This window comes from Delphinapterus leucas, chromosome 5, assembly GCF_059928025.1.
Source record: "Delphinapterus leucas isolate spDelLeu-1000000601 "Yukka" chromosome 5, BTC_Dleu_Yukka2, whole genome shotgun sequence".
Lineage (NCBI taxonomy): Eukaryota > Metazoa > Chordata > Mammalia > Artiodactyla > Monodontidae > Delphinapterus > Delphinapterus leucas.
Window position 1 is genome coordinate 66,129,605 of NC_143133.1, and position 25,849 is coordinate 66,155,453.

Genomic DNA, 25,849 nt, shown 5'->3' on the forward strand with positions numbered 1-25,849 from the left:
TGTAAAATCATCTGGACTAGTGTTTTCTTGGTGAGGAGTCATTAAACTGCTAACTTAATTTCTTTTGATTTTTCTATTTCTTTTTGACTCAATTTTGGTAAGTTCTGTTTTTTTCTAGCAATTTATCCACTTCAACTAAACTTTTAATTTATTGGCATGAAGTTTATGGTACTCTCTGTATACTTTTAGCAGCATATGTAGTTACACCCTTTTTTCCATTCCTAGTGGTGTTTGTCTTATTTTCTTGATTAATTTTGCCAAAACTTTGTCTATTTTATTATTTTTCCAAGTAATTTTTTTTACTTTGAATCTATATCATATGTTTGTCTCATTTCATTAATTTCCACTCTTACCTTAAATATATTCTCCTTTCTGCTTCCTTTGTATTTACTCTGTTATTCATTTTTTAACTATCATATCAGTTAGCTATTTTGCTCATTACTTTTGAACCTTTCTTCTTAAAGTAGGAATTTAAGCCATAGTTTTATTGGGTATAAAAATCCTTATTATTAGTTTGTTTGAAATTAAAAAACTTTTCTTCTTTTAGAATGGCAGAATTTAGTGACATTTGGAAGCTTTTCAAATACTGTTCCCTGTTGCACACTGAATCAAGTAAAGTTGTACTTGAAAGTTGTACTTTCTTTTAGTTTTACCTAAAATTTTGCATTATGTGTTTTGAAGCTATGTTGTTAGATGCATACACATGTAGAATTGTTACATAACACTGATGAATTAGACCTTTTCTTGTTATGTAACAACTCTTTTTTTTTTTTTAGCGACATCTTCAGATTTCATTGGTATTTGCCAATGAAATGGCAAATGGTGTAATTTTTCCTGTCCTTTGGCTTTAACCTGTTTTTGTCCTAATTTGATAATCTTTGTCTTTTAACTGAAAATTTAGTCTGTTTACATTTACTGTAATAATCGATATGTTTGGACATATTTCTGCCATTGTATCATGTGCTTCCCTGTGCGTTTTTTTTTTTTTTAATTCCATTTTTGCCTTCTAAAAAAACCTTTTTTTTCTCATTCCATTATCCCCTCTCCCTCATACACAGAAACAACACACACTTGCTTGGGAGTTATATACTTTATGTCTGTACTAAAGTCTAAAGGTAATTGAAAAGTTTACTTTCCTTCTGAAAAATACAAAGAACTTAGAATGTTTTAACTCTGGTCACCCCCTCCAAACTCACATGTGATTTGTTTGCTAGTATTTTGTGTCTATTCTGCTCTCTTTTCCTTCTATAAAATAAACATTGCTATTTGTTCAAATTTATCTAAAATCTTTGTTAACCATCTTTTCTTATTTCTCTGCTCTTTCTGTCTGATGTAGAATACATCCTATAGAAATTCCTTTAGGTGAGGATCTTTCATGGTAAAGGCACATTTTAATATCTTATTCCACTGTCTTTTGGCTTTCACTGTTGCTGTTGAGAAGTCAGATATTTTGCCTTTGTTTCCATGTCTTTTCTGTTTGTCTGCTTTTTAAATTTGATTAACTGTATTTTGAAAGTCTTTTTCTTTGGTGTAAACTGCAGTTTTACTATGAAGTGACTAGGTGTGTATTTCTTTGTATTTACCCTGCCTGAGATTTGTTGGGCTTCCTGGATCTGAGAATTGGCATTTTTCTATCAATTCAATTCTGGAATTCTACAATTCTCTGTCACTGTCCCTTGAAATATGTATTACCCCCTCTCATTTCTCTTTTATCTCCTTTTGGAACTCTAGTTAGAAATATTTTGGATCTTCTTGCTTTAATTTCCATGTCTCTAAACCTCTCTGACATACTTTGTATTTCTTTATGTTTCTGGCCTAGATCCTGGGTTATTTCCTTAGGCCTACCTAGTTCACTAATTCCCTCTTTAGTTGCCTCTAATCTGCGGGTTGGTACATCTGTTGGGTTTTTAATTTTAATGATTATATTTTTCATTTCTAGAAATTATTTCTATTTTTCATCTTGGTTGGTTGGTCTCTTGCTCCTTGCTTATGTTTTCAGACTTCTTTATTATTAGGTGTATTAAACATAGCTATTTTATAATCTGGGACTGAAAATTCTGCTCTCTGAAATCTTTGGTTCTTACCGTATTATCTTTTTCCTCCATTTCTTGCTCTCATTCATGATGCCCTATCTGTTTTTAAACTGAGAAGTGTTCATTTTCCATGTAGTTTTATATCTTGGAACTATTTGATGTCTCTGATTGAGGATGTGTTCCTGCATAGAGAGTTTGCATTTGCCTCTGTTAGCTGCTGGGGACACAACTTGGGACCACATTAAATTAAAGTCAGCTTAAGATTTTTGGACCACGTTAGTAGCATGAATTCAGACTATAAACTTGTGTGAGCTGCCTTATCCTTAGGATTTTCAGGGGAGTTTTTCTGTTCTCCACTATGTGACACCAGAGTAGGTGCAGGCTTGCTTCCTTGCTATCCCCTTCTCTGTGTGTTTTTTCTAGGTCACAGTAATGCCAGGTGTCTAGGTTTTTTTCTGGGTATCTCCTGTTAGACTCTCCGTCTTTAGCAGAACCTAGTTTTATTCTTTGTTCTCCCATGCCCCTTGCAGCTGTGGAAGTAGAATCTCAAAGAATGTAAGCTTCAACAGAAATCATCAGGGAAAAAACTGGCTTTGGTCTGCTCTCTTATTCTACAGAGGTCCTGCTTTCCCTTCATTTTTGCCCTCTTCACATCATTTTGCTAGCTTAGCAATGCATTTGAAAAGTTTTTTAATTTCCTAGTCTGCTGTGCAGCATTAAAAAGAAGTCCTTGGGGCTTCCCTGGTGGCGCAGTGGTTGAGAGTCTGCCTGCCGATGCAGGGGATTCGGGTTCGTGCCCCGGTCCAGGAGGATCCTACATGCCTCAGAGCGGCTGGGCCCGTGAGCCATGGCCGCTGAGCCTGCGCGTCCGGAGCCTGTGCTCCGCAACGGGAGAGGCCACAACGGTGAGAGGCCTGCGTACTGCAAAAAAAAAAAAAGAAGTCCTTTATTTATTCATTTATTCATTAATTTATTCAAGGAGTATTTATTGAGCACTTTTTATATGGCAGCAAATGAGAATGACTCTCTGAGTTTATATTCTCTTTATTACTAAAATAGAAAATTAAGCAAAAAAAGTATAGTAAGTACTGTGATAGAAGAAATACTGTGTGCTGGAGGGACACCTAACTGAGTCTTGCATGGTTGAGGAAGGTTTCCATAGGAAATGATACCTAATTAGTGACCTGAAAGTAGGCATTGATGTGATGAGTGGTGGAGAAAAAAGGTAACACTGCAAGTAACTTAGTGTGTCTAGACTAGTGAGTAGAGGATCTCGTGGTGGGGTTGGTAGTTTTGCAAGTACAATGGGTGAAACTCAAGAGGTAAACAGTAGTCAGATTAGGGTTTTGTTTAGGAGTTTGGGCTGTTTTGTAGGCAGTGGGAATCTATTGGAGTATTTTAAGTAGAGGAAGTACTTAATCAGATTTAAGATTTTAGAAAGATAACTAGATGCAGACTGGAAAAGAGATTGCAAAGGAGGGAGACTGAAAACAGTAATACAAATGAGGCTGTAGTCTAGGTTAATGTCAATGATTTTTTTAAGGGAGTAGGTGAACGCAAGAGATTTAGGAGCTGAGTAATTAAGACCTGGTGATTGAATTTGGGGGACTGAAAGAGAGAGGGTCAAGTAAAGGACAGTGCATGGTTACTGGATTGGATTGGGTGATTGTGTCGGTGATTTCATTGATTTCTAAAATTAAGGGACTTCTCTGGTGGTGCAGTGGTTAAGAATCTGCCTGCCAATGCAGGGGACGTGGGTTGATCCTTGGTCTGGGAAGATCCCACATGCCACAGGGCAACTAAGCCTGTGCGCCACAACTACTGAGCCTGTGTTCTAGAACCTGTGAGCCACAGCTACTGAGCCTGTGTACTGCAACTACTGAAGCCCGTGCACCTAGAGCCCATGCTCCGCAACATGAGAAGCCACTGCAATGAGAAGCCTGCGCACTGCAACGAAGAGTAGCCCCCACTCGCCGCAACTAGAGAAAGCCTGCGTGCAGCAACGAAGACCCAGCACAGCCAAAAGTAAATAAATAAAATAATCTATAAAAAAATAAAATTAGGAATACCAAAGCTGGAGTATATATATTAATGAGAAGGTGAGGATTCATTCTTGGACATCTGAATCATAGGTGCCTCTGGGGCATCTTGGCAGATGACTAGTAGGCAGTTGGTTATACTACTTTTCTACTGTGAGACACGATCTTTTGGCTGGATTAGTGCAGTAGCCTCTCCCGGGGCTCCTTAATTCCACTCTTACTTTCTCATTATATTTCAGCCAAACCAGTCTCCTTTTGGTTCTTAGAAAATACCAAACTTATTCTTGTTTTAGGGTGTGTGCTCTAGTTGCTTTTTCTTTTCAAGATGCCCTTCTTCATGTGGCTGACCGTTTTGGTCATTTACATCTTTTTAAAAATATAAATAAATAAATAAATTTATTTGCTTAATTAATTTACGGTATGCGGGCCTCTCACCGCTGCGGCCTCTCCCGCTGCGGAGCACAGGCTCTGGACGCGCAGGCTCAGCGGCCATGGCTCATGGGCCCTGCCGCTCCGCGGCATGTGGGATCCTCCCGGACCGGGGCACAAACCCGCGTCCCCCGCGTCGGCAGGCAGACTCTCAACCACTGCGCCACCAGGGAAGCCCTATTTTTAAATTTATTTTATTTTTGGCTGCGTTGGGTCTTTGTTGTTGCGCGTGGGCTTTCTCTGGTTGTGGTGAGTGGGGGCTACTCTTCGTTGCAGTGCACGGGCTCCTCATTGCGGTGGCTTCTCATTGTGGAGCACGGGCTCTAGGCTTGCAGCTTCAGTAGTTGCAGCACGCAGGCTCAGTAGTTGTGGCTTGTGGGCTCTAGAGCACAGGCTCAGTAGTTGTGGCGCACAGGCTTAGTTGCCCTGTGGCATGTGGGATCTTCCTGGACCAGGGCTTGAACCCATGTCCCCTGCATTGGCAGGCGGATTCATAACCACCGCGCCACCAGGGAAGTCCTGGTCATTTACATCTTAAATGACATGTCAGCTCTGCACACCCAGTCAGTCTTTAATATTACACTCATTTTAATTCTCTCTGTAGTTAGCACTTATCACTGACTGATATTTTCAGTATCTGCTTTATTTTTCCCCCCGTTTCCAAGCCTCGTGATAGCAGGAACTTCAGTGCCTATAGCAGTGGCTTGCCCATAGTAGGGGTTTAATATTTTGTACATAAGTGAATGCATAGAGTTCTAACCTGGTGATAGAGATTTAGGAGTTATTAGCTACACCCAGGTGGTAACTGAAGTCATGAGTGTGTTTGAGACAGTATAGGGAGAGAGTTTAGATTGGGGAGATAAGAGCTAGTACAGAATCCCCAGTGAGTAAGGGACAAGTGGAAGAGGAGGAGCTTGCAAAGAATACTTGAGGAGGTGCAGTCTGGAGAGGTAAAAGAAAAGCCAAGGAGAGTGTGGTGTTAGGAGAAGAGAGAAGAATAATAAACATAATAAACATTTCAAGACTGTCTTTTCTATAGTCGGATGTCTTTCACAGGGAAGATTTTACAGATTCCTTGAGAAACCTGTGTTTATGTTTATGATGCCTGTTTTTCATCCTTTTCCCTAAGCCTCATCTTCTCTTGGGCTTACTATGCAGTTTTAGCCAGTTTCTTCTCTTTTCCTTGTGGTGATGGAGAACTGCTCGGGTAAATATTGATTGAGAGTTTGATATTAGAGGATGAAGGAATGGAGGGTGTCATGAGTCCCTAAGTTCCAGAAATAAGCATATTTATTAGAACATTGAAATGGGAGAAGAAACAGATGATGAAATAATATAATTAAAGGTAAAACATGTTATAATGCTTTTCTGAGATGAACATCAACTCAGGCAAAAACATTTAATGTTGGTTCAACTATACAGAAGGCTTGAAATTGAAATCTGTGACTAGGTTTCTTTTTTCTCTGCTGACTGAAATTAAGATGTTAGTTTATTTTATTATGTTCAGAGTACATTGTTTATTGATTGTTTTATTTTGGGCTCAAGTTTTCAGAATTTGCTTAGGCCAAATTAGACCTTGTTAACCATCAGATAGACAGCAAGTAATTGCTTGATTGAAAGATAATTTGTATATTTAAGAGTTTGAGATCGACTTCTGAATAATTCAGATCACATGATAAAGTCAGAAACAGCTCATTAAGAGGCAGAGACTTGCTAAGGAATCCTTAAGTTTTTAAGGAGCATTCAAATGTTTTAAATTTTAGTAAAATCAGTTTTAATTTTGCTAATGACAGCAGATGTGTGGCAAACAGCCAGGGCTTGAGCTTAAAACAAATTTCTAGAGATATTCATGGATAGAATGTCTGGTTACTTATTGAAATCATAAAGATTCTACTCCAGTGATCCAGTGTAAGTTTATTAAGATGGCGGTGTGCAAAAAAAGTATTCATACATGTGTTTGAGCCATTTACTAGCATTTCTTGTTTGTGATTCTTTTTTGCTGCACTGGGTGGCTTGTGGGATCTCAGTTACCCAACCGGGGATTGAACCTGGGCCATGTCAGTGGAAGCCCAGAATCCTAACCACTAGGCTACCAGGAACCTCCCTGTGATTCGTAACACTATATAATTAGTAATGTCTAGACAGTTTGTGGTGAGAAGAATATCCAGAAGTATCAGTTTTAGGGCTTCCCTGGTGGCGCAGTGGTTGAGAGTCCGCCTGCCGATGCTGGGGACGTGGGTTCGTGCCCTGGTCCGGGAAGATCCCACATGCCATGGAGTGGCTGGGCCCGTGAGCCATGGCCACTGAGCCTGCGCGTCCGGAGTCTGTGCTCTGCAGCGGGAGAGGCCACAACAGTGGGAGGCCCGTGTACCGCAAAAAAAAAAAAAAAAAAAGTATCAATTTTAGAGCAACTTATTTTATGTGATTTGTTTGAATGACTTTGATCATTGTAGAAAGGAGGGTTGTCTGTGAAACTTTAGACAGTAGATTTCAGTTGTTCAGACACTAGGTGAGTGTTGAAAGCTTATTTTTCTACCACTCTGTCCCTTCACTTTTGTCTGCCCAGGGCTCTATTCCCCAAAACAAAATTTTTAAGTAATATATAGATTCTATAAAGATGCTTTAGAATTAGTTTGCTGTATAGGTAGACAAAAATAAAATATCAGTTATTTAACTGATCAGTGTCAAATGTTATAAGCTATAGTTATTAATTAATTAAATAGAAGTGTTTTTAAGCCTTTTTTTTTTTTTTTTACTAATATGCCATCATAACCTACTTAGGATCTGATGAATAGTTAAAATAAAGCCTTTTGGGATTTTCTGCACATTTTGGTTATCAAAACATACCATGTAGGAAGCAACCTAAGTGTCCATCGACAAGATGAATGGATAAAGAAGATGTGGCACATATATACGATGGAATATTACTCAGCCATGAAAAGAAATGAAATTGAGTTATTTGTAGTGAGGTGGATGGACCTAGAGTCTGTCATACAGAGTGAAGTAAGTCAGAAAGAGAAAAACAAATACCGTATGTTAGCACACATATGGAATCTGAAAAAAAAAATGGTTCTGATGAACGTAGGGGCAGGACAGGAATAGAGACACAGACAGGGGCAGGACAGAATAGAGACACAGACGTAGAGAATGGACTTGAGGAGAACTCATATTTTGAAACACAAACTGGCAGAAATAAAAGCAGAACAAGGAAATCTGGGAAAGAGCCAACTATAGAGCTTACAAATAAAAGTGTAATCACTAAAGTAAGTATTTAATAGATTAAATAGCCATAGTCAAGTAGAGAATTAGTAAATTGAAATTCACCCTGAATGAGCATAGGAAAGCAAAAAGATTTTCCAAGAAAATGAAAAAGCTTTAAAAAGGCATGAAGCTCTAGCCTATATTTAATAGGCATTTCAGAGAGAGAGAGAGAGAATAGAGAAACGGTGTAGAAATTATATATAAAGAGATAATGGATGAGAATTTTTCAGAATTTGAGAAAAACAAGGATCTTCAGATCAAAAATACTCTTTTAGTACTAAACAGGGTAAATGAAAAGAAACCCATAGATTTCAAAACTGAAACAAGAAACAACCCAACTTAAAAGTTGCCAAAGAGAAAGTCAGCCTGCTATCAGTACAATTGTTGCTCTCTTGAAGTAGACTTTTTATCTGCAACAATATGCAGAAAATAAGGGAGGAGTGATTTGGAGTAGTAGCCATGAAAGGGTAAGAGGAAAAATAAATGTTACCCTAGAATTTTATACTTGTCTAAATAATCATTCTAGAGGGAAGGCAAAATAAAAACATTTCACATATATAAAGATGACTATCCTAACCTACCTGCATTAAAAAAAAACTATTCAAGTATGTATTTCCATAAGATGCAGAGTAAACTCAGGGAAAGAAGCGTTGGGATATAAAAGGGACAGTGAAAAGCAAGAAGTGGATAAAATGTGTTGGAAAGTTAATTTGATAGTAAAAATCATAAACATTTTATATTAAATGCTACAATTTTAGTCAAGAGTAATAAGATAGAAGAAGTTTTCAGTGGTTAAAGGTTTTTTTCTTGTTCAGAGGAAGGTAGAGATGGGGAATAACAGATGGTTAGAAAGATTTATAGGAAAGTATGTATGTTAAATTTCTAAATGGAATCATGAAAACAGTAGAACTATAACCTTATAAATTTGAAACCAGCATGGGCATGGGGTGAGAGGAGGATATAGAAAACTTTATAAATCTAACAGATGGCAAGAAAGGCAGAAGAAAAATAAAAGCAAAGGAAAAAAAGGATGGTAAACCGAAGTCAGACAATAAGGTGGCTGAAGTCTAAATCAGATAACCAAGTAGTCAGTCAGCTTTCATGGTGTTGCCTATCATTTATATATACTCATATTCTAAATATGTAGAAATGGTTCATTTCCATTTATTTCATCATTTCCACCTCTATATAAAATAAAATCAATATTTCCTTGATTCCATTCTCTTTTCCAGCTCTTACTGAAAGTCCAGATATTGCTTTCACTTCCTCATCTCCCATTCTCACCTCAACCTGTTGCTCCATCTCTACTCTTCCTGCTGAAACTGCTGTTGTCAGAAGGTTGCCAGTGATCTTCATGTTGCTGATCCAGTTTTCACTTCTATCCTCTTTTCCGAAAAATACACAAATATCTACTTATAAATCAATTATTATTTTAAACATAGAGGTAATGTAGGAAAGTGGTTAAGAGAGGAGACTAATCGAAATGACTTGGGTTTCAATCCTGACTGTGCTTCCATGTTTAAAATACTAGCTGTGTGACTTTGAGGGAAGTTCCAAAATTTCCTGAATAAGATGAAGATAATAATAGTACTTACCTCAGAGCAGTTTTGTGAGGATTAAATGAAATAATGCGTGTAAAACACATAGTGTACTGTATGTGGCACATGGTAAATACTTAGTAAATGTTAGCTATTGTTAATAAGCTCCAAAATGTTATATTATTGAATGAAGATATGATAAGAGAAAAGGTTTTAAGGGTGAGATTTTTATTACAAAATATTTGATACATATAAAAGAATACATGCTATGTATATGTAAGTTAGAAAGCATAATAAAATCAACGCCTGGGAATTTACCACCTAACCTGAGAACCTTGCATTCTTTTTTTTAAAACCTTTTAATTTTATTTATTTATTTATTGTTTATTTGCAAGCTGCATGCGGGCTTCCTCTAGTTGTGGGGAGCGGGGGCTACTCTTCATTGCGGTATGCGGGCTTCTCATTGTGGTGACTTCTCTTGTTGCAGACCACGGGCTCTAGGCACGCCGGCTTCAGTAGTTGTGGCACACGGGCTCAGTAATTGTGGCTTGTGGGGTCTAGAGCGCAGGCTCAGTAGTTGTGGGCCACGGGTTTAGTTGCTCCGCAGCATGTGGGATCTTCCCGGACCAGGGCTCGAACCCGTGTCCCCTGCATTGGCAGGTGGATTCTTTTTTTTCTTTTTTTTTTTTTTTCGGTACGCGGGCCTCTCACTGTTGTGGCCTCTCCCGTTGCGGAGCACAGGCTCCGGACGCACAGGCTCAGCGGCCATGGCTCACGGGCCCAGCCGCTCCACGGCATGTGGGATCTTCCCGGACCGGGGCACGAACCCGTGTCCCCTGCATCGGCAGGCGGACTCTCAACCACTGCGCCACCAGGGAAGCCCGAGGCTATCGTCTCTTCATATGTTTATTGGTTATTTGTATTTCCTTTCCTGTGCAAGTTTGTTCTTGTCTTCTGCCCTTATTTTTTCTAATGGGTTGTCTTTTTGTTAATAGATCTGGAGGAATTCTTAAATATTCTTGATAGTTATCCTTTGTTGATTATATTTGCTGGATATATCTTCTCCTATTTAAGTCATTAATTTACCTGGAATTGGTTGTTTATGGTGTGAGGTAGATTCCAGTTTTCTTTCATTAAATTTTTTGGAGGGGAGGGAGTTGTACAGTTGTTCCAATAACCACTTAATCGTCATCCTTTCTTCATTGAATAGTATCTATAGAACAGTTTTGGGTGGAAGAGTCGACAGCATGTGCCCTTGTTTTAAAGTGATGCATCTAAATTTTCACCATTGAATGCAATGTTTGTTATAGGTTTGCTTTACCCTTTAAGGAAATTCCTTTTTGTCGTAATTTTCTTAAAAAGGTTTGAAACTTGCATGGGTGCTGAATTTTATTAAATGCTCTTTGTTTAGCTCCTGAAATGATTCTATAGTTTTTCTCCTTCAATCTGTTAATGAGGGGAATTAATAGCTTTTCTAATGTTTAACTACTGTTTCATTCCTAGGATAAATCCAACTTGGTCTGTGATAATATTATCTTTTTTTTTTTTTTTTTTTTTGCCGTACACGGGCCTCTCACTGTTGTGGCCCCTCCCCTTGCGGAGCACAGGCTCCGGACACGCCGGCTCAGCGGCCATGACTCATGGGCCTAGCCGCTCCGCGGCATGTGGGATCTTCCCGGACCAGGGCACGAACCCGTGTCCCCTGCATCGGCAGGCGGACTCTCAACCACTGCGCCACCAGGGAAGCCCATGTGATAATATTATCTTTTTTATACATTGCCAGATTGTCAGCTAATATTAATTAAGTTTATAGGTTTGTATGAAAACAACTGCTTAATATCTTTTTAAAAATGAACTTTACAGCGGAGAATATTGGTGCAGAACTGAAAGCTCCACTTATTAAGCAAGAACCTCTCCAAGTAAGAGGTAAATATATTTTATTCTATTTTTTATTATAATGGTGTTTTGAATTAAATATATAAAGTTAGTTGATATAGAGCTCTTTATAGTTATAAGGGTATGTTCATTTTTCTTTAAATATATTGACCATAAGGATTTATTCTATTTATAAACTAATTTTCTACTGAAGTTTACTTTGCATTTTAGTCATAAATTTTACGCAAGTTCTTTTTTCAAAAGCCCAAAGAAAAGAGTAATGGCAAATAAAAATCATCAATTGCTTTATCATTTTTAGAAAAGTAATGTGATTAATAAAGAACAAGAGGCCAACACCTACAGCTTGTTCAAATCCAGGTAGAGTTTGGACATTCTTGTCTGATTTCCTTTTCTGGGAGTGACTGAGTGATGAAGGAATTCTTGTTTGCAGCTCTCTTCTTTATAACGCGCTATGGCTTCCATCTCCAAAGTAGCATGTTTCATGGAGATACTAATTCTGTGATTAGGAGCACCATGGCTTTGGCGTCAGAGAAAAGTGGATTCAATTTGTAACTTTAGGACATACTAGCTGTATGGCTTTGGGCAGTTTACTTTATTTCTCTGAGCCTTAGTTTCCTCCCTATAAGATTGTGCTAAAAATGGGACTTCTTTTCTAGAATAACTTTGGAGATGATAGTGTACAGTCACAGTTAAGACTACTTAATGTTGTCTTATCATCAGTAATCTGGGCTAGGACAGGCCAACAGGGATTTCTAGCTACTTTGAAGGAATTATTAAAAAGTAATGTAAAAAAAAACCTAATCTTTTTGAAGAGCAATGTAATTCTCCTCTCTGATCCAGAGAAGTTTATTTGGATTTAGAATTTTAGGATTTTTAGAGTAAGGTGGTTTAGAGAAACTCATGCAAAAAGAAACCTGAACTTCTTTATATACTTTTTTTCAAATAAGGTTTTGGTTTTTATATTGAACTTTATTTTTGAAATGTTCTTGTTAACTATTATTTGTGCATTTGATTTTAATAGTTCGTGTGTTATTTTAAGATTCTTTTTACCTACTGTAGTGATGGATAATTTTAGTCTTAATTTATTCTTTCAACTTGTAAGTACAATAGAAAACTCAATAGTTACTAGACATTAGAATAGAATATGAAGTGGCTAGGTAACAATTTTCAGAGATTTGCTTATGTTATTTGTGTTTTGTGGCCAAAAGTCTCACTATAAAAATGAACAGACCAATGTTGACTGTAATTTTTAATTCATAGACTATAATTGATGCCAAATTGGTATTTTATTTTATTATTGGTGTCTCTGGCTTTTTTATGAACAGGTTGATACTTGATAATAGGAAAAATTTAGAAGGCAGTATTTCACCTATAGTCTATAATTAACTTCCTATAATTTTTAACTGATAAAAATGTTCCTTATAGTTACTTCATCTTCGTTACATTATGTGAAATTGCCCAATGACTTTCAGACTTTTTTGACTGCAAACCACTTAAGAAATACTAATGATCTAGTATATATATAGATTACTATATGTAACTGAAACAAAAGTTTTCACAAAAAGTGCTTGTTCTTCATTATGTGCAGTACTCTTTGATTACTTTCTATTTTCATTTTTTATAAAATGCTGGTTTCACCAGTGTTTGTAAAACACCGAACCAGCGTCTAATTTTTTATTGAAACTTCAGTTCATTTTCATTTAGACCCTAAGCAATTTAAATTGTACTAGTACGATTTAAACAGACCAGTAATACCTATATAAGGTATCCTTTAGACAAAGGGTTGACATTTTGTCATCAGTTAGTGATGAACTGTGGAGATAAAGCTGGGTGGTTACAAGTGTAATTCTGTCCTATTCTGTACTTGGAGTAAACTTTTTTTCTGACGCCATTCAGTGCATCAGGAAAAACAGTTTTCTATGGAATTCATTAGTGAATCCACTTAAAACTCAGCATATGTTAATCTTCAAATGTGACTTCCAATGTACATATTTAGTATGTTTTCCTATATTTTTGGTTTTAGTCAAAGCAGTCCTTAAAAAGAGGGAATATGGACCAAAGTACACTCAGAATAATTTCATCACTGGAGTCAGAGCAATGAATGAGTTCTGCCTCAAATCCAGGTACAGTAATTTTTTAAAAATGGGGTAGTTTGCTCTATCTAAATCTAAATAACCAGTTATTTCCTAGAATTTGTTAACCCGCTAACATCCATGTGGAAACTTTACCATGGCTCCTTCCTAAATTGAAGAAGTATTTTTATTCAGTTAAAAAAATGTTACAATTTTGGGGCTTCCCTGGTGGCGCAGTGGTTGAGAGTCCGCCTGCCGATGCAGGGGACGTGGGTTCGTGCCCTGGTCTGGGAAGATCCCACATGCTGCGGAGCGGCTGGGCCCGTGAGCCATGGCCGAAGGGCCTGTGCGTCTGGAGCCTGTGCTCCGCAATGGGAGAGGCCACAACAGTGAGAGGACCGCGTACCGTGAAAAAAAAAAAAAAAAAAAAGTTACAATTTTTAGCTTACTAAACTGAAGGCTGCTCCAGCACGAGCAGTTCCAGTGTTTCTTGGTTCCTTTAACTCAAAAAGGTAGGTTCTTCAATATCTTTGTGTCACACAAGAACCTTAGGAGTTTATTGTTATGTTAATATGTAGTAAAGTTATCAATAAGATTATTTGCATATTTGTATAACTTTAAAATTTTGGTTTTTTTGGTAAAGCAGTTTTATTATGTTTATGTTCACACTCCAGCTGTGATTCACGTTGAGTATAAATTATTTTCCTTCTGTCTGGTATCTTGTTATTAATTTTCTTGTAATTAAAGAGATTTAGTGAGGTATTTTCCACAAATTTAAACTTTTCCCCCTCTTTTGTGTGTTTACCTAGAAAAACCATATTTATGTGCAAGATATCTTGGTAATTTCGACATCAGATGATCTAGCCTCCCCCACCCTACCCCACCCCCAGCCCATGGTCATATGATCTATGGTATAATATCAAGAAATAAGGATTCCTGTAATCAGTTTTATAACTTCCATAACTATTGAAACAACAACCAATTATAATAATGATATAAAACTATATTCTGTTTCACATACAACAATTTTGTGAGTTAAGTAGGTTAAGTATTGCTATCTCCACATTATAGGCCAGGGAACATAATAAAGAGTGATGATGTAGCTTATTTAGTGAGTCAGTGACAGAGAGGGAACCAGAATATATATCTTTTGTTACTTGGTCCAGACTTTTTTTTTTTTTTTTTTGCGGTACGTGGGCCTCTTGTGGCCTCTCCCGTTGCGGAGCACAGGCTCCGGACGCGCAGGCTCAGCGGCCATGGCTCACGGGCCCAGCCGCTCCGCAGCATGTGGGATCTTCCCGGACCGGGGCACGAACCCGTGTCCCCTGCATCGGCAGGCGGACTCTCAACCACTGTGCCACCAGGGAAGCCCCAGACTTTTTTTTGATGTGTGATAGTTGATTGTTAAACTTACTTTATTTTATTTTTACTTTTTATTTATTTTTTGACTGCGCCACGCAGCTTGCAGGATCTTATCCCTGACCAGGGATTGAACCCAGGCCACGGCAGTGAGAATCTGGAATCCTAACTATTAGGCCACCAGGATACGCCCCAGATTTTTATTTATAGGTCTTTTTGTTGCTATTACAAACTTTCCTTAGGAAGACCAATGATCAAATTTAGTATGACTATTTAGCAGTGACTTGATGAATGTATTAACATTTCAGAATTTAAGAGAAAGGAAAATAATTAAATAGCATGAAATTGACACATATTCTTTATAACTTGGTATCTATGAATGATATTACCACTTAGTATTAATCTGGATATAAACAAATGACTGTAAATTTTAAATTTAAATTCTTAAATAGAGGGATAATACTCTAATCCATGTTCTTTCCACTTTTCACTTTCTTTCTTCATACATCAGACATTGCAATGGTGTGTCCCTAGCAGATAAAATGCAAGCACTAATAAAGGAATTGACTCTCTACATATTATGTTATGGTATCTATATTGAGCATCAAGAATAATTCTTAGTGTTTCAACTGTCTCTAAGTCACTTTTGTGTACAAAATGTCAACTTTAAACTGCTTTTTATAGGCTATACAGATTTAGCTATTAAAATGAGGATCAGTGTAGTGGCTTTTATCTGCCCTTAATCCTTTTAAGTACATGAACCATATGAACCTTGTCTGAATAAATTCAACATATTTCTTTCTTCAGTGATCTAGAACAACTTCGAAAAATCAGACGACGAAGTCCTCATGAAGATACCGAGTCCTTTACTGTATACTTGAGATCAGATGTGGAGGCAAAGTAAGAATATAGTTCTTTTAGAATAAAAATACAAGCTGAATTTGGGATTAATAAAAATGTATTTTAGACAGACTCAGAATTTTTAAAATGACATGTTTTAAAAGCAGAATATTTTTACATTTCTAAAGGTATCTGAGAGTTACTAGTATGTACTAGTTAGCAAAATAAGTCATAATTTATGAGAAAATTTGCTGTTGAATTCACTCTTACTGTTTAGATTTAATTTAGAAAAATTTAAGTGCTTTATATTTTTCCTAAAGGACCTTATGCTTTGTTGTTAAATTCTCATATAGTTTTAGTTATCTAGATTTAAATATGATTATAATAAAGTCATTAAAATTGTCATTGTTGGTGGTCGTGTGTACACAGATCTTTGGAAGTTTGGGGAAGCCCTGAAGCTCTTGCCAGAGAGAAAAAACTTCGTAAGGAAGCAGAAATAGAATATAGAGAAAGTAAGTATATTAAATTTACAGCTGAGTTAACTGAAAAGCAACTTGTAAGTAAGACTTGTGCCTATAATAACTATGCCCTCCCTAGTGGTTGCCCACCTCTTGGCTTTGGCTTTGTTGCTTCTAGCAAATACCAGTTTTCTTTTTGGGATTCAATTATTTTATAAAAACAGTATTATTTGTTTTCTCCTCTATAGCTTTTTAAAGATCATGAGAGCATGCAAAGGTAGTTTGTGGTTTCTATAAGATATATGAATATTAAAACTTAGGGTCTGATTTGAAGATTGTACCTGTTTAAAGGTAAATCCTAGTTTCTAAGGGATTTTGGCCTCTCAGAAGAAGCAAACAGCTGTTGAGCATCTTTATATTCACAGATATGCTAAGGAGAGCTGCACTTAAATCCACAGGAATGAAATGTTTAGTTTCTTTTTTTAAAATTTGTTTTTCAGTGAGGTAACATTGGTTTATAACATATATTTCATGTGTACAACATTATATTTCTACTTCTGTTTACCCTACAGTGTGATCACCACCAAAAATTTAGTTTCCATCTGTTACTGTACAGTTGATCCATTTTACCCATTTCACCCTCAAGTAACCACTACTGTTTTCTGTATCTACATTTTTGGTTTGCTTTGGATTGTTCATTTATTTCGTTTGTTTGTTTTTTATATTCTACATATGAGTGAAATCATATGGTATTTACATCTCTCCATCTGACTTGTCTCACTTAGCAGATGGTAAGAGTTCACCTTTTTATGACTGAGTAGTATTCCATTGAGTAAAAATACCACATCTTTATCCATTCATCTGTTGTTGGGGGCTTAGGTTGTTTCCATATCTTGGCTATTGAAAATAAATGCTACAATGAACATAGAGGCGCATATATCTTTTCTAATTAGTGTTTTCGTATTCTTTGGATTAAATACCCAAAAATGGGATAGCTGGATCATATGGTAATTTTATTCTTAATTTTTTGACGAATCTCCATACTGTTTTCCTTAGTAGGCTGCACTAATTTGCATTCCCATCAACAGTGCATATGGTTTTCCTTTTCTCTGCATCCTCACCAACAGTTGTTTTTTCTTACCTTTTTGATACTAGCCATTCGAACAGGCGTGAGGTGATGTCTCATTGTGTTTTGATTTACATTTCCCTAATAATTAGTGATGTTGAACATCTTTTCATATTCTGTTGGCCATCTGTATGAAAAAATGTCTTTGGAAAAAATGCCTATTCAGCTCCCCTGCTTTTTGTGTGTGTGTGTGTGTGGTATGTAGGCCTCTCACTGCTGTGGCCTCTCCTGTTGCAGAGCACAGGCTCCGGACGCGCAGGCTCAGCGGCCATGGCTCACAGGCCCAGCCGCTCCGCGGCATGTGGGATCTTCCCGGACCGGGGCACGAACCCGTGTCCCCTGCATCGGCAGGCAGACTCTCAACCACTGCGCCACCAGGGAAGCCCTCCCCTGCATTTTTTAATTGGGTTTTTTTGTTGTTGTTGTTTAATTGGGTTGTCTGTATTTTTTGGATATTAACCCCTTATCAGATATTTCATTTCTTTTCCCATTCATTAGGTTGGTTGTCTTTTCATTTTGTTGATGGTTTTTTTTGCTGTGTAGGAGCTTTTTAGTTTGATGTAGTCCTGTTGGTTTATTTTTGCTTTTGTTTCCCTTACCTGAGGAGATATAGCTAGAAAGATAGAGTGAAGACCGATGTCAGAGTGTACTGCTGCTTATGTTTTCTTCTAGGAGTTTTATGGTTTCAGGGCTTACATTGAGGTCTTTAATCCGTTTTGTGTTGATTTTTGTTTAAGGTGTGAGATAATGGCCTAGTTTCATCTTTTTGCATGTAACTGTCCCATTGTCCCAATTTTCCCAACTAATGAGTTGAAGAGACTGTCCTTCTTCCATTGTATGATGTTTGCTCCTTTGTCATAAATTAATTGTCCATATATGTGTGGGTTTCTTTCTGGGCTCTAAATTCTGTTCCACTGATGTATGTCTCTTTTTCTGCCAGTACCATGCTGTTTTGATCACTATGGCTTTGTAATTTAGTTTGAAATCAGGGCATGTGATACCTCCAGCTTTATTCTTTTCTCTCAGTATTGCTTTAGCTATTTGGGGTCTTTTGTGGTTTCATAAAACTTACAGAATTTTTTGGTTCTATTTCTGTGAAAAATGTCCTTGGGGTTTTGATAGGGATGTGTTGAGTCTGTAGCTGAAATGTATTTTTTTTTTTAAATTGAGGTATAGTTGTTTTACAATGTTGTGTTAGTTTCTACTGTACAGCAAAGTGAAGTAGAGTTCCCTGTGCTATACAGCAGGTTCTCATTAGTTATTTTATACATATTAGTGTATATATGTCAATCCCAATCTCCCAATTCATCTCATCCCTCCTTTTCCCCCTTGGTGTCCATACATTTGTTCTCTATGTGTGTCTCTATTTCTGCCTTGCAAACAGGTTCATCTGTACCATTTTTCTAGATTCTACATATATGCATTCATATACAATATTTGTTTTTCTCTTTCTGACTTACTTCACTCTGTATGACAGTCTCTAGGTCCATTCACATCTCTACAAATGACCCAGTTTCGTTCCTTTTTATGGCTGAGTGATATTCCATTGTATATATGTACCATATCTTCTTTATCCATTCGTCTGTCAGTGGGCATTTAGGTTGTTTCCATGACCTGGCTATTGTAAATAGTGCCACAATGAACATTGGGGTGCATGTGTCTTTTTTCTTTTTTAATAAATTTATTTATTTTATTTATTTGTTTTTGGCTCCTTTGGGTCTTGGTTGTGGTGCATGGGCTTCTCATTGCAGTGGCTTCTCTTGTTGCCGAGCACGGGCTGTAGGCACACGGGCTCAGTAGTTGTGGCTCGTGGGCTCTAGAGCACAGGCTCAGTAGTTGTGGCACATGGGCTTAGTTGCTCCATGGCATGTGGGATCTTCCTGGACCAGGGTTCGAACCCATGTCCCCTGCATTGGCAGGCGGATTCTTAACCAGTGTGCATCGAAAGGCGGACTCTCAACCACTGTGCCACCAGGGAAGCCCTATTTTTAGTTTTTTTGAGGAACCTCCATACTGTTCTCCATAGCGGTTGTATCAATTTACATTCCACCAACAGTGCAAGAGGGTTCCCTTTTCCCTGCACCCTCTCCTGTAGCTGAAATGTTTACTTTTTTTTTTTTTTGGCTGCACTGCACGGCTTGTGGAATCTTAGTTCCCTGACCAGGGATTGAACCCGTGCCCTCTGTAGTGGAAGTGCAGAGTCCTAACCACTGGACCACTAGGGAATTCCATGAAATATTTACTTTTTTTTTTTTTTTCTTTGCGGTACGTGGGCCTCTCACTGTTGTAGCCTCTCCCGTTGCGGAGCACAGGCTCCGGACGCGCAGGCTCATCGGCCATGGCTCACGGGCCCAGCCCCTCCGCGGCATGTGGGATCTTCCCAGACCGGGGCACGAACCCGCATCTCCTGCATCGGCAGGTGAACTCATAACCACTGCGCCACCAGGGAAGCCCGAAATGTTTACTTTTGATGAAAGAAATACATGTGGGGGTCAGGGAGCCCCAGAATTGTGGTATCACTATTCAGTTAATGGCTTCCATTGGGTTTCTTTATAGGCAATACAGGTGCTAATATAGGATATGATGAAATCTTCGAGTAGGGCATAATCCATTGGGGAATTAGATACTTGTACTACAGTTACAGTTCTGTTACTCTGTGGAACTGAACGGTAATGTGGCAGGATTAAAGTAGAGATAGACGTGCTAGTATTTGCAAAAATTAGACTTTTGTTTTGGTCAGGCTTTATTTAGGAGAATTCTGACTTCTTTAACTATATTTCTAAGTTCTGCATAGGACCAAGGCTTAAAGGTGACAATATTTCCTTCTCCTCATGAGTTGGTGAAATTTCTAGGTGGAAATTATGAGACAGTTGTGGTCAGTAGCACAGGAAGAAAAGGGGTTGGGAGAGTGTTTTGAGTGTGTGGGTGTTCAGTGTCAAGAGGGACAGCAGTGGGTAGGAAGGAGATCAGGAGATCGGAAGAGCATGAAGAAGACTTGCAGGGAAGGAAAGAACAAAGTAGGCAAAGTCGTAGTGCTCAACTTCACTTTGGCCAGTGGAAACATCTCACATTGGCTCCGAAGTCCTTTTGTCTTAATCCAGGTACTGTTGTAGCATCCTTGCTTTTAGGTACAATAGATGTTTCAGGTTTATTTAGTATATTTCCTGCCCCAGATTGGGAATCAGCCATTTCTAACAGGAGACCCTTCCCTTTTAATAGGAAATAAAATTGAGAGACCTGTGGGCATTAGGGATACTCATTCTTAACAGGTTGATGTATTTTTAAGGTCTTTTCAGTGGACAGAGCTAGGAAATACTTTTTGTTTCTTAAGAAAAAACACATAGGTTATTCTGATAAACATTGTTTCTTTTCTTTTTGTATCTCTACACTGAAAATCTTATTTCTTAATTCATTAACATAATTAATTACATTTTTGGTTCTTATGTGAGTGTACACACATATAGAGAGAATACAGTGTAGTTTCAAACTAACAGGATCGATATTGCTATCAAGGTGTTTTAAGATTTCTGTTTTTCTTTTTGTCATCATTATATATCCCACGAGGGATATATAGTCAAATGTCTATGCTTTAAAGTCACTTTTAATTTCTCATTGTATGGATAAACCATCTAACAGATGTAAAATTAGCTTCATTTTGCTTTAGATTTTGAGAAATTATTTTTATTTTATAATTTTGTAAAATGTTTACACAATTCCAAAGCGACCTTTACCAGACAAAACACTTCAGAGGAGTTTAGCTCCCATCCCTGTCTTCTCTACCCTACTCCCTCTCTCTAACATGGGTAACTGTTTAAAAAATTAGTTTGGGGTCTTTCCTGGTGGTGCAGTGGTTAAGCATCCACCTGCCAATGCAGGGGACATGGGTTCAAGTCCCGGTCTGGGAAGATCCCACATGCCGCAGAGCAGCTAAGCCCGTGCACCACAGCTACTGATCCTGCGCTCTAGAGCCCGCAAGCCACAGCTACTGAAGCCCGCGCGTCTATAGCGTGTGCTCCACAACAAGAGAAGCCACCGCAGTGAGAAGCCCGCACACCACAACAAAGAGTAGCCCCCGCTCGCTGCAACTAGAAAGCCCATGCACATCAACAAAGACCCAACACAACCAAAAATAAAATAAAAAATTAGTTAAAAAATTTTAGTTTGGGGGTTATTTTTTCCCTTTAAAAATTGCAATAAAATAGCATACATACTGGTAATTTAGACTCCCCTTTTCATAAATAAGGCATACTATGCATACTTTCTGTGCTTGCTTTTTTTTTTTTTTTACTTGATAATATGTCCTGGAGAATATTCCATAGCAGGAAATAGAGACATTTCTTCATTTCTTTTATAATACTCCATTTTGGGGGGTACAGCATAGTTTATTCAATTATTTCCTCCTTCTGTCATTTCCAGTTTTTTGCTAGTAAAATAATGATACCATGAATAGCCTTGTACATATATTAAAGGAGATATTTAAAGTACAGAATTTGAGAAAGCACGGTAATAGAAAAATACTTTTTCCTGTATTTTTAAACTTTGAGCTAACAATGAAGAATTGGTTCTTGTATTTTTTAGTTAATACTGAGACGAGACTCTTAGCAAACTGCCTTTATCTCATTGCAAAATACAACATAAAATTTATCATTTTAACTGTTTTTATGTGTACAGTTCAGAAGTGCTAAGTATATTCACATTGTTATGAAACATTTCCAGAAAATGTTCTTCTGGAACCTTTTTCATCTTGCAAAACTGAAACTATACATGTTAAACAATTCCCTTCTCCCTCTCCCTCGAGCCCCTAGTAACTACTATTCTTTTTTCTGCTTCTATGAATTTGACTACTGTAGATACCTCACATAAATGGAATCATACAGTATTTGTGTTTTTGACTAAGTTATTTCACTTAGCATAATGTCCTCAAGGTTCATCCATGAGACAGGATTTACTTCCTCATAAAGTCTAAATAATATTCCATTATATGCATATACCACATTTTGTTTATCCATTTATTCGTCCATGGATGTTTTGGTTGCTTTCACTTCTTGCCCATTGTGAATGGTGCTGCTGTGTGCTGCTGTGAATTTGGGTGTGAAAATACCTCTTTGAGACTGTGCTTTCATTTTTTTTGTGTATATACCCAGAAGTAGGATTGCTAGATCATATGGTATTTTTTTTTTTCCAAGAAGATGTTGGGGGTAAGAGTTTTATTAATTAATTAATTTATTTTTGCTGTGTCCGGTCTTCGTTTCTGTGCGAGGGCTATCTCTTGTTGTGGCAAGCGGGGGCCACTCTTCATCGCGGTGCACGGGCCTCTCACTATCGCGGCCTCTCTTGTTTCAGAGCACAGGCTCCAGAAGCGCAGGCTCAGTAGTTGTGGCTCACGGGCCTAGTTGCTCCACGGCATGTGGGATCCTCCCAGACCAGGGATCGAACCCGTGTCCCCTGCATCCCAGACCAGGGATCGAACCCGTGTCCCCTGCATTAGCAGGCAGATTCTCAACCACTGCGCCACCAGGGAAACCCCATATGGTAGTTTTTAATTGTTTTGAGGAACCTCCATGTTTTCCATGGCAGTTGCAATATTTTATAATCCTACCAACATACTCAAGATTTCCAATTTCTCTACATCCTTGCCTATACTTGTTACTATTATTATTATTTTTTTGACTGCGCTCTGTGGCGTGCGGGATCTTAGTTCCCTGACCAGTGATCAAACCTGTGCTCCCTACATTGGGAGTGTGGAGTCTTAACCACTGGACCACCAGGGAAGTCCCTATACTTGTTATTTTCTGTTGGGTTTTTTTTTGTTTTTGTTTTTGTTTGATAGTAGCCATTCTGATGGGTGTGAAGTGATACCTCATTGTGGTTTTGATTTGCATTTCTCTGATGGTTAGTGATACGAGCATCTTTTCATGCACCTGTTGGCCATCTGTATATCATCTTCGGAGAAAAGTATTCAAATCCTTTGCCTGTTTTTTAATCAAGTTGCAAATTCAGATTTCTTCTAATAACATTTATGTTGGTAGCTAGTAGAAGATGATTTAACATAGTCTTAGAATAATTGTGTTAATCTAAAATGTGACTGATAAGAATATGTATGACCTAAATGTATTGTGTAATTCTTTTCTTATAGGGCTATTTAGAAACCAAAAAGTATTGAGAGAATATAGAGAGTTTCTGGGAAATACCAAGGTAAGGATATCTTTCTGTTAATGTTATGTGTGTATGTGTTGCACAGAAAATCCTAGTATCAGTCCATGGTGAAAATCTAGCATGCCTGTGATCCTATACCAAGATTTTCCTAAGTAGATTGTAATTTACTGAATTACAGTCTCTTTGCTTCTGTCTGTTTTTCTTAAAATTAAAAAAATTGGGACATAAGTTCTCTTTAAATTCATAACTGTGTTATACACATAAGCATATAGATATAGATGATTTATTTTGTTAGATTTTTAGCAAGATTTAGCTCTTGTATACACCTTTAATTTCCTTTATTCTTTTTCCCTCTACTCTTAACCTTGTTTAACATTCAAAGTGCTAATCCTCTGCTTGTACCCAAGAAGCTCAGCCCTTAGAGGAGAAAATTGCACAGCCATTTTGATGACTTTTTTTCTTTATTATATAAGTGTACAAAATCTATGGGCACTCAGTATTTGTCAGTCTTATTAAACTTCCATAGTACGTTCACTCTCCCATTCTGTGAGATACTTACTGCATACCTTTTCCTCTCTTCCCAAACTTCCTGCAGACTCGCTTTCCCTCTTCAGCTGATGACCTTGTTTTATATTTCATTGAAAAAATCTAATCTGATAGAAGTACCTTATCTTTCCATTAGCAGACTTACTACCTTATTGACAAGTGTGCCAGAATAACTCTTTTCCTTCCTATCAGAAGGAAATTAATATTGGGACCAGTACAGAAAGTTTACCTTTACTGTCCCACTTCCTTATTTTATTTTTTTTAAACTAGATTGCCTGTTTATTATTAAAGGATATATAGTTCAGGAACAGCCAGATGGAGGAGGTGCAGGAGGCAAGGCATGTGGGAAGGGGTCAGAACTTCCATGCTCTCTGGGCAGCCACTCTCCCTGAATCTCCGCACATTCACCAAACCCCCTCCTCTCAGGGTTTTACAGAGGCTTCATTACATAAGCATGACTGATTAAACCACTGGCCGTTGGAGGCTGAACTCAATCTCCAGCCTCTTTCTCAGCACTGGAGGTTGGAAAGTTATAACCCTTTAATTACATGGTTGGCTCCTCTGGTGACCAGCCCCAAATCTTACTTTCTTTTTTTTTTTTCCAACTAATTTTTATTGGAGTATAGTTGCTTTACAGTGTTGTGTTAATTTCTGCTGTACAGCAAAGTGAATCAGCTATACGTAGACATATATCCCCTCTTTTTTGGATTTCCTTCCCATTTAGGTCACCACAGAGCACTGAGTAGAGTTCTCTGTGCTATACAGTAGGTTCTCACTAGTTATCTATTGATATTTTATATATAGTAGTGTATATATGTCAATCACAATCTTCCAATTCATCCCACCCCCCCTTCCCTGCGTGGCGTCCATACGTTTGTTCTCTACATCTGTGTCTCTATTTTTGCTTTCAAATAAGTTCATCTGTATCATTTTCATAGATTCCACATATAAACGATACTATACAATATTTGTTTTTCTCTTTCTGACTTACTTCACCCTGTATGACAGTCTCTGGGCCCATCCACGTCTCTGCAAATGGCACGATTTCATTCCTTTTTATGGTTGAGTAATATTCCATTCTATATATATACCACATCTTTTTTATCCATTCCTCTGTTGATAGACGTTTAGGTTGCGTCCATGTCCTGGCTATTGTAAATAGTGCTGCAATGAACATTGGGGGGGGTGCATGTATCTTTTTGAATTATGGTTCTCTCTGGATTTATGCCCAGGAGTGGGATTGCTGGGTATATGGTAGTTCTATTTTTAATTTTTAAAAAATTTTTATTTATTTATTTATTTATGGCTGCGTTGGGTCCTTGTTGCTGTGCACGGGCTTTCTTTAGTTTCGGGGGCTACTCATCGTTTTGGTGCACGAGCTTCTCATTGCAGTGGCTTCTCTTGTTGTGGAGCACGGGCGATGTGTGGACTTCAGTAGTTGCGGCATGTGCGCTCAGTAGTTGTGGTTCGTGAGCTCAGTAGTTGTGGCTTGTGGGCTCTAGAGCGCAGGCTCAGTAGTTGTGACGCATGGGCTTAGTTGCTCTGCAGCATGTGGGATCTTCCCAGATCAGGACTCAAACCCTTGTCCCCTGAATTGGCAGGTGGATTCTTAACCACTGTGCGAACAGGGAAGTCACCAGCCTTGTTTTTGTCCATTCTTCACACGAAACTTACTTCTGTTTCAGAATCTTTGAGTGTGTTGTATACTCTGCCTCAACCATTTTTCTTCCAGATTTTTCATGGTTGCCTCCTTCTCATCGTTGAACTTCTTTCCCTCACTATTCTAACTATAATAACCCTGTCCATCATACCCCCCCAACACTATTCTCTCAGTCTCTGTTTTAGTTTCTTTATTATATTTATCACTATCAGATATGACAGACTTATTCTCTATCTTCCTATACTAGGCAGTGAAATCTATGAAGGCAGGGACTCTGTTTTGTTTACTGTTGTACCCCAGCATCTAGAACTGTGCCAGGCATATAGTACTTGTACAGTAAATATTTCTTGAATAAATTACATAAGGCAGAATATATGACGTACTTCAACAGAAAAGTAAAGTACAATAATAAATGTGTAGCAGAGTGAGTATTCTC

The 25,849-nt window shown here is 37.9% G+C and overlaps 1 protein-coding gene across 4 annotated transcripts in view; it reads left to right on the forward strand.

Annotated features, from left to right (window-relative positions):
* SLC30A9 (solute carrier family 30 member 9) overlaps positions 1 to 25,849 on the forward strand; it is a 71,806-nt gene that overhangs the window by 10,504 nt on the left and 35,453 nt on the right. For all 4 annotated transcript variants that reach the window (XM_089911839.1, XM_089911837.1, XM_022565221.2 and 1 more), the window contains exons 3-7: positions 11,164 to 11,226; positions 13,220 to 13,319; positions 15,435 to 15,527; positions 15,897 to 15,979; positions 23,188 to 23,246. In XM_089911839.1, coding sequence (XP_089767965.1) covers positions 11,164 to 11,226; positions 13,220 to 13,319; positions 15,435 to 15,527; positions 15,897 to 15,979; positions 23,188 to 23,246 — 398 coding nt within the window. The remainder of the gene's footprint in view (positions 1 to 11,163; positions 11,227 to 13,219; positions 13,320 to 15,434; positions 15,528 to 15,896; positions 15,980 to 23,187; positions 23,247 to 25,849) is intronic.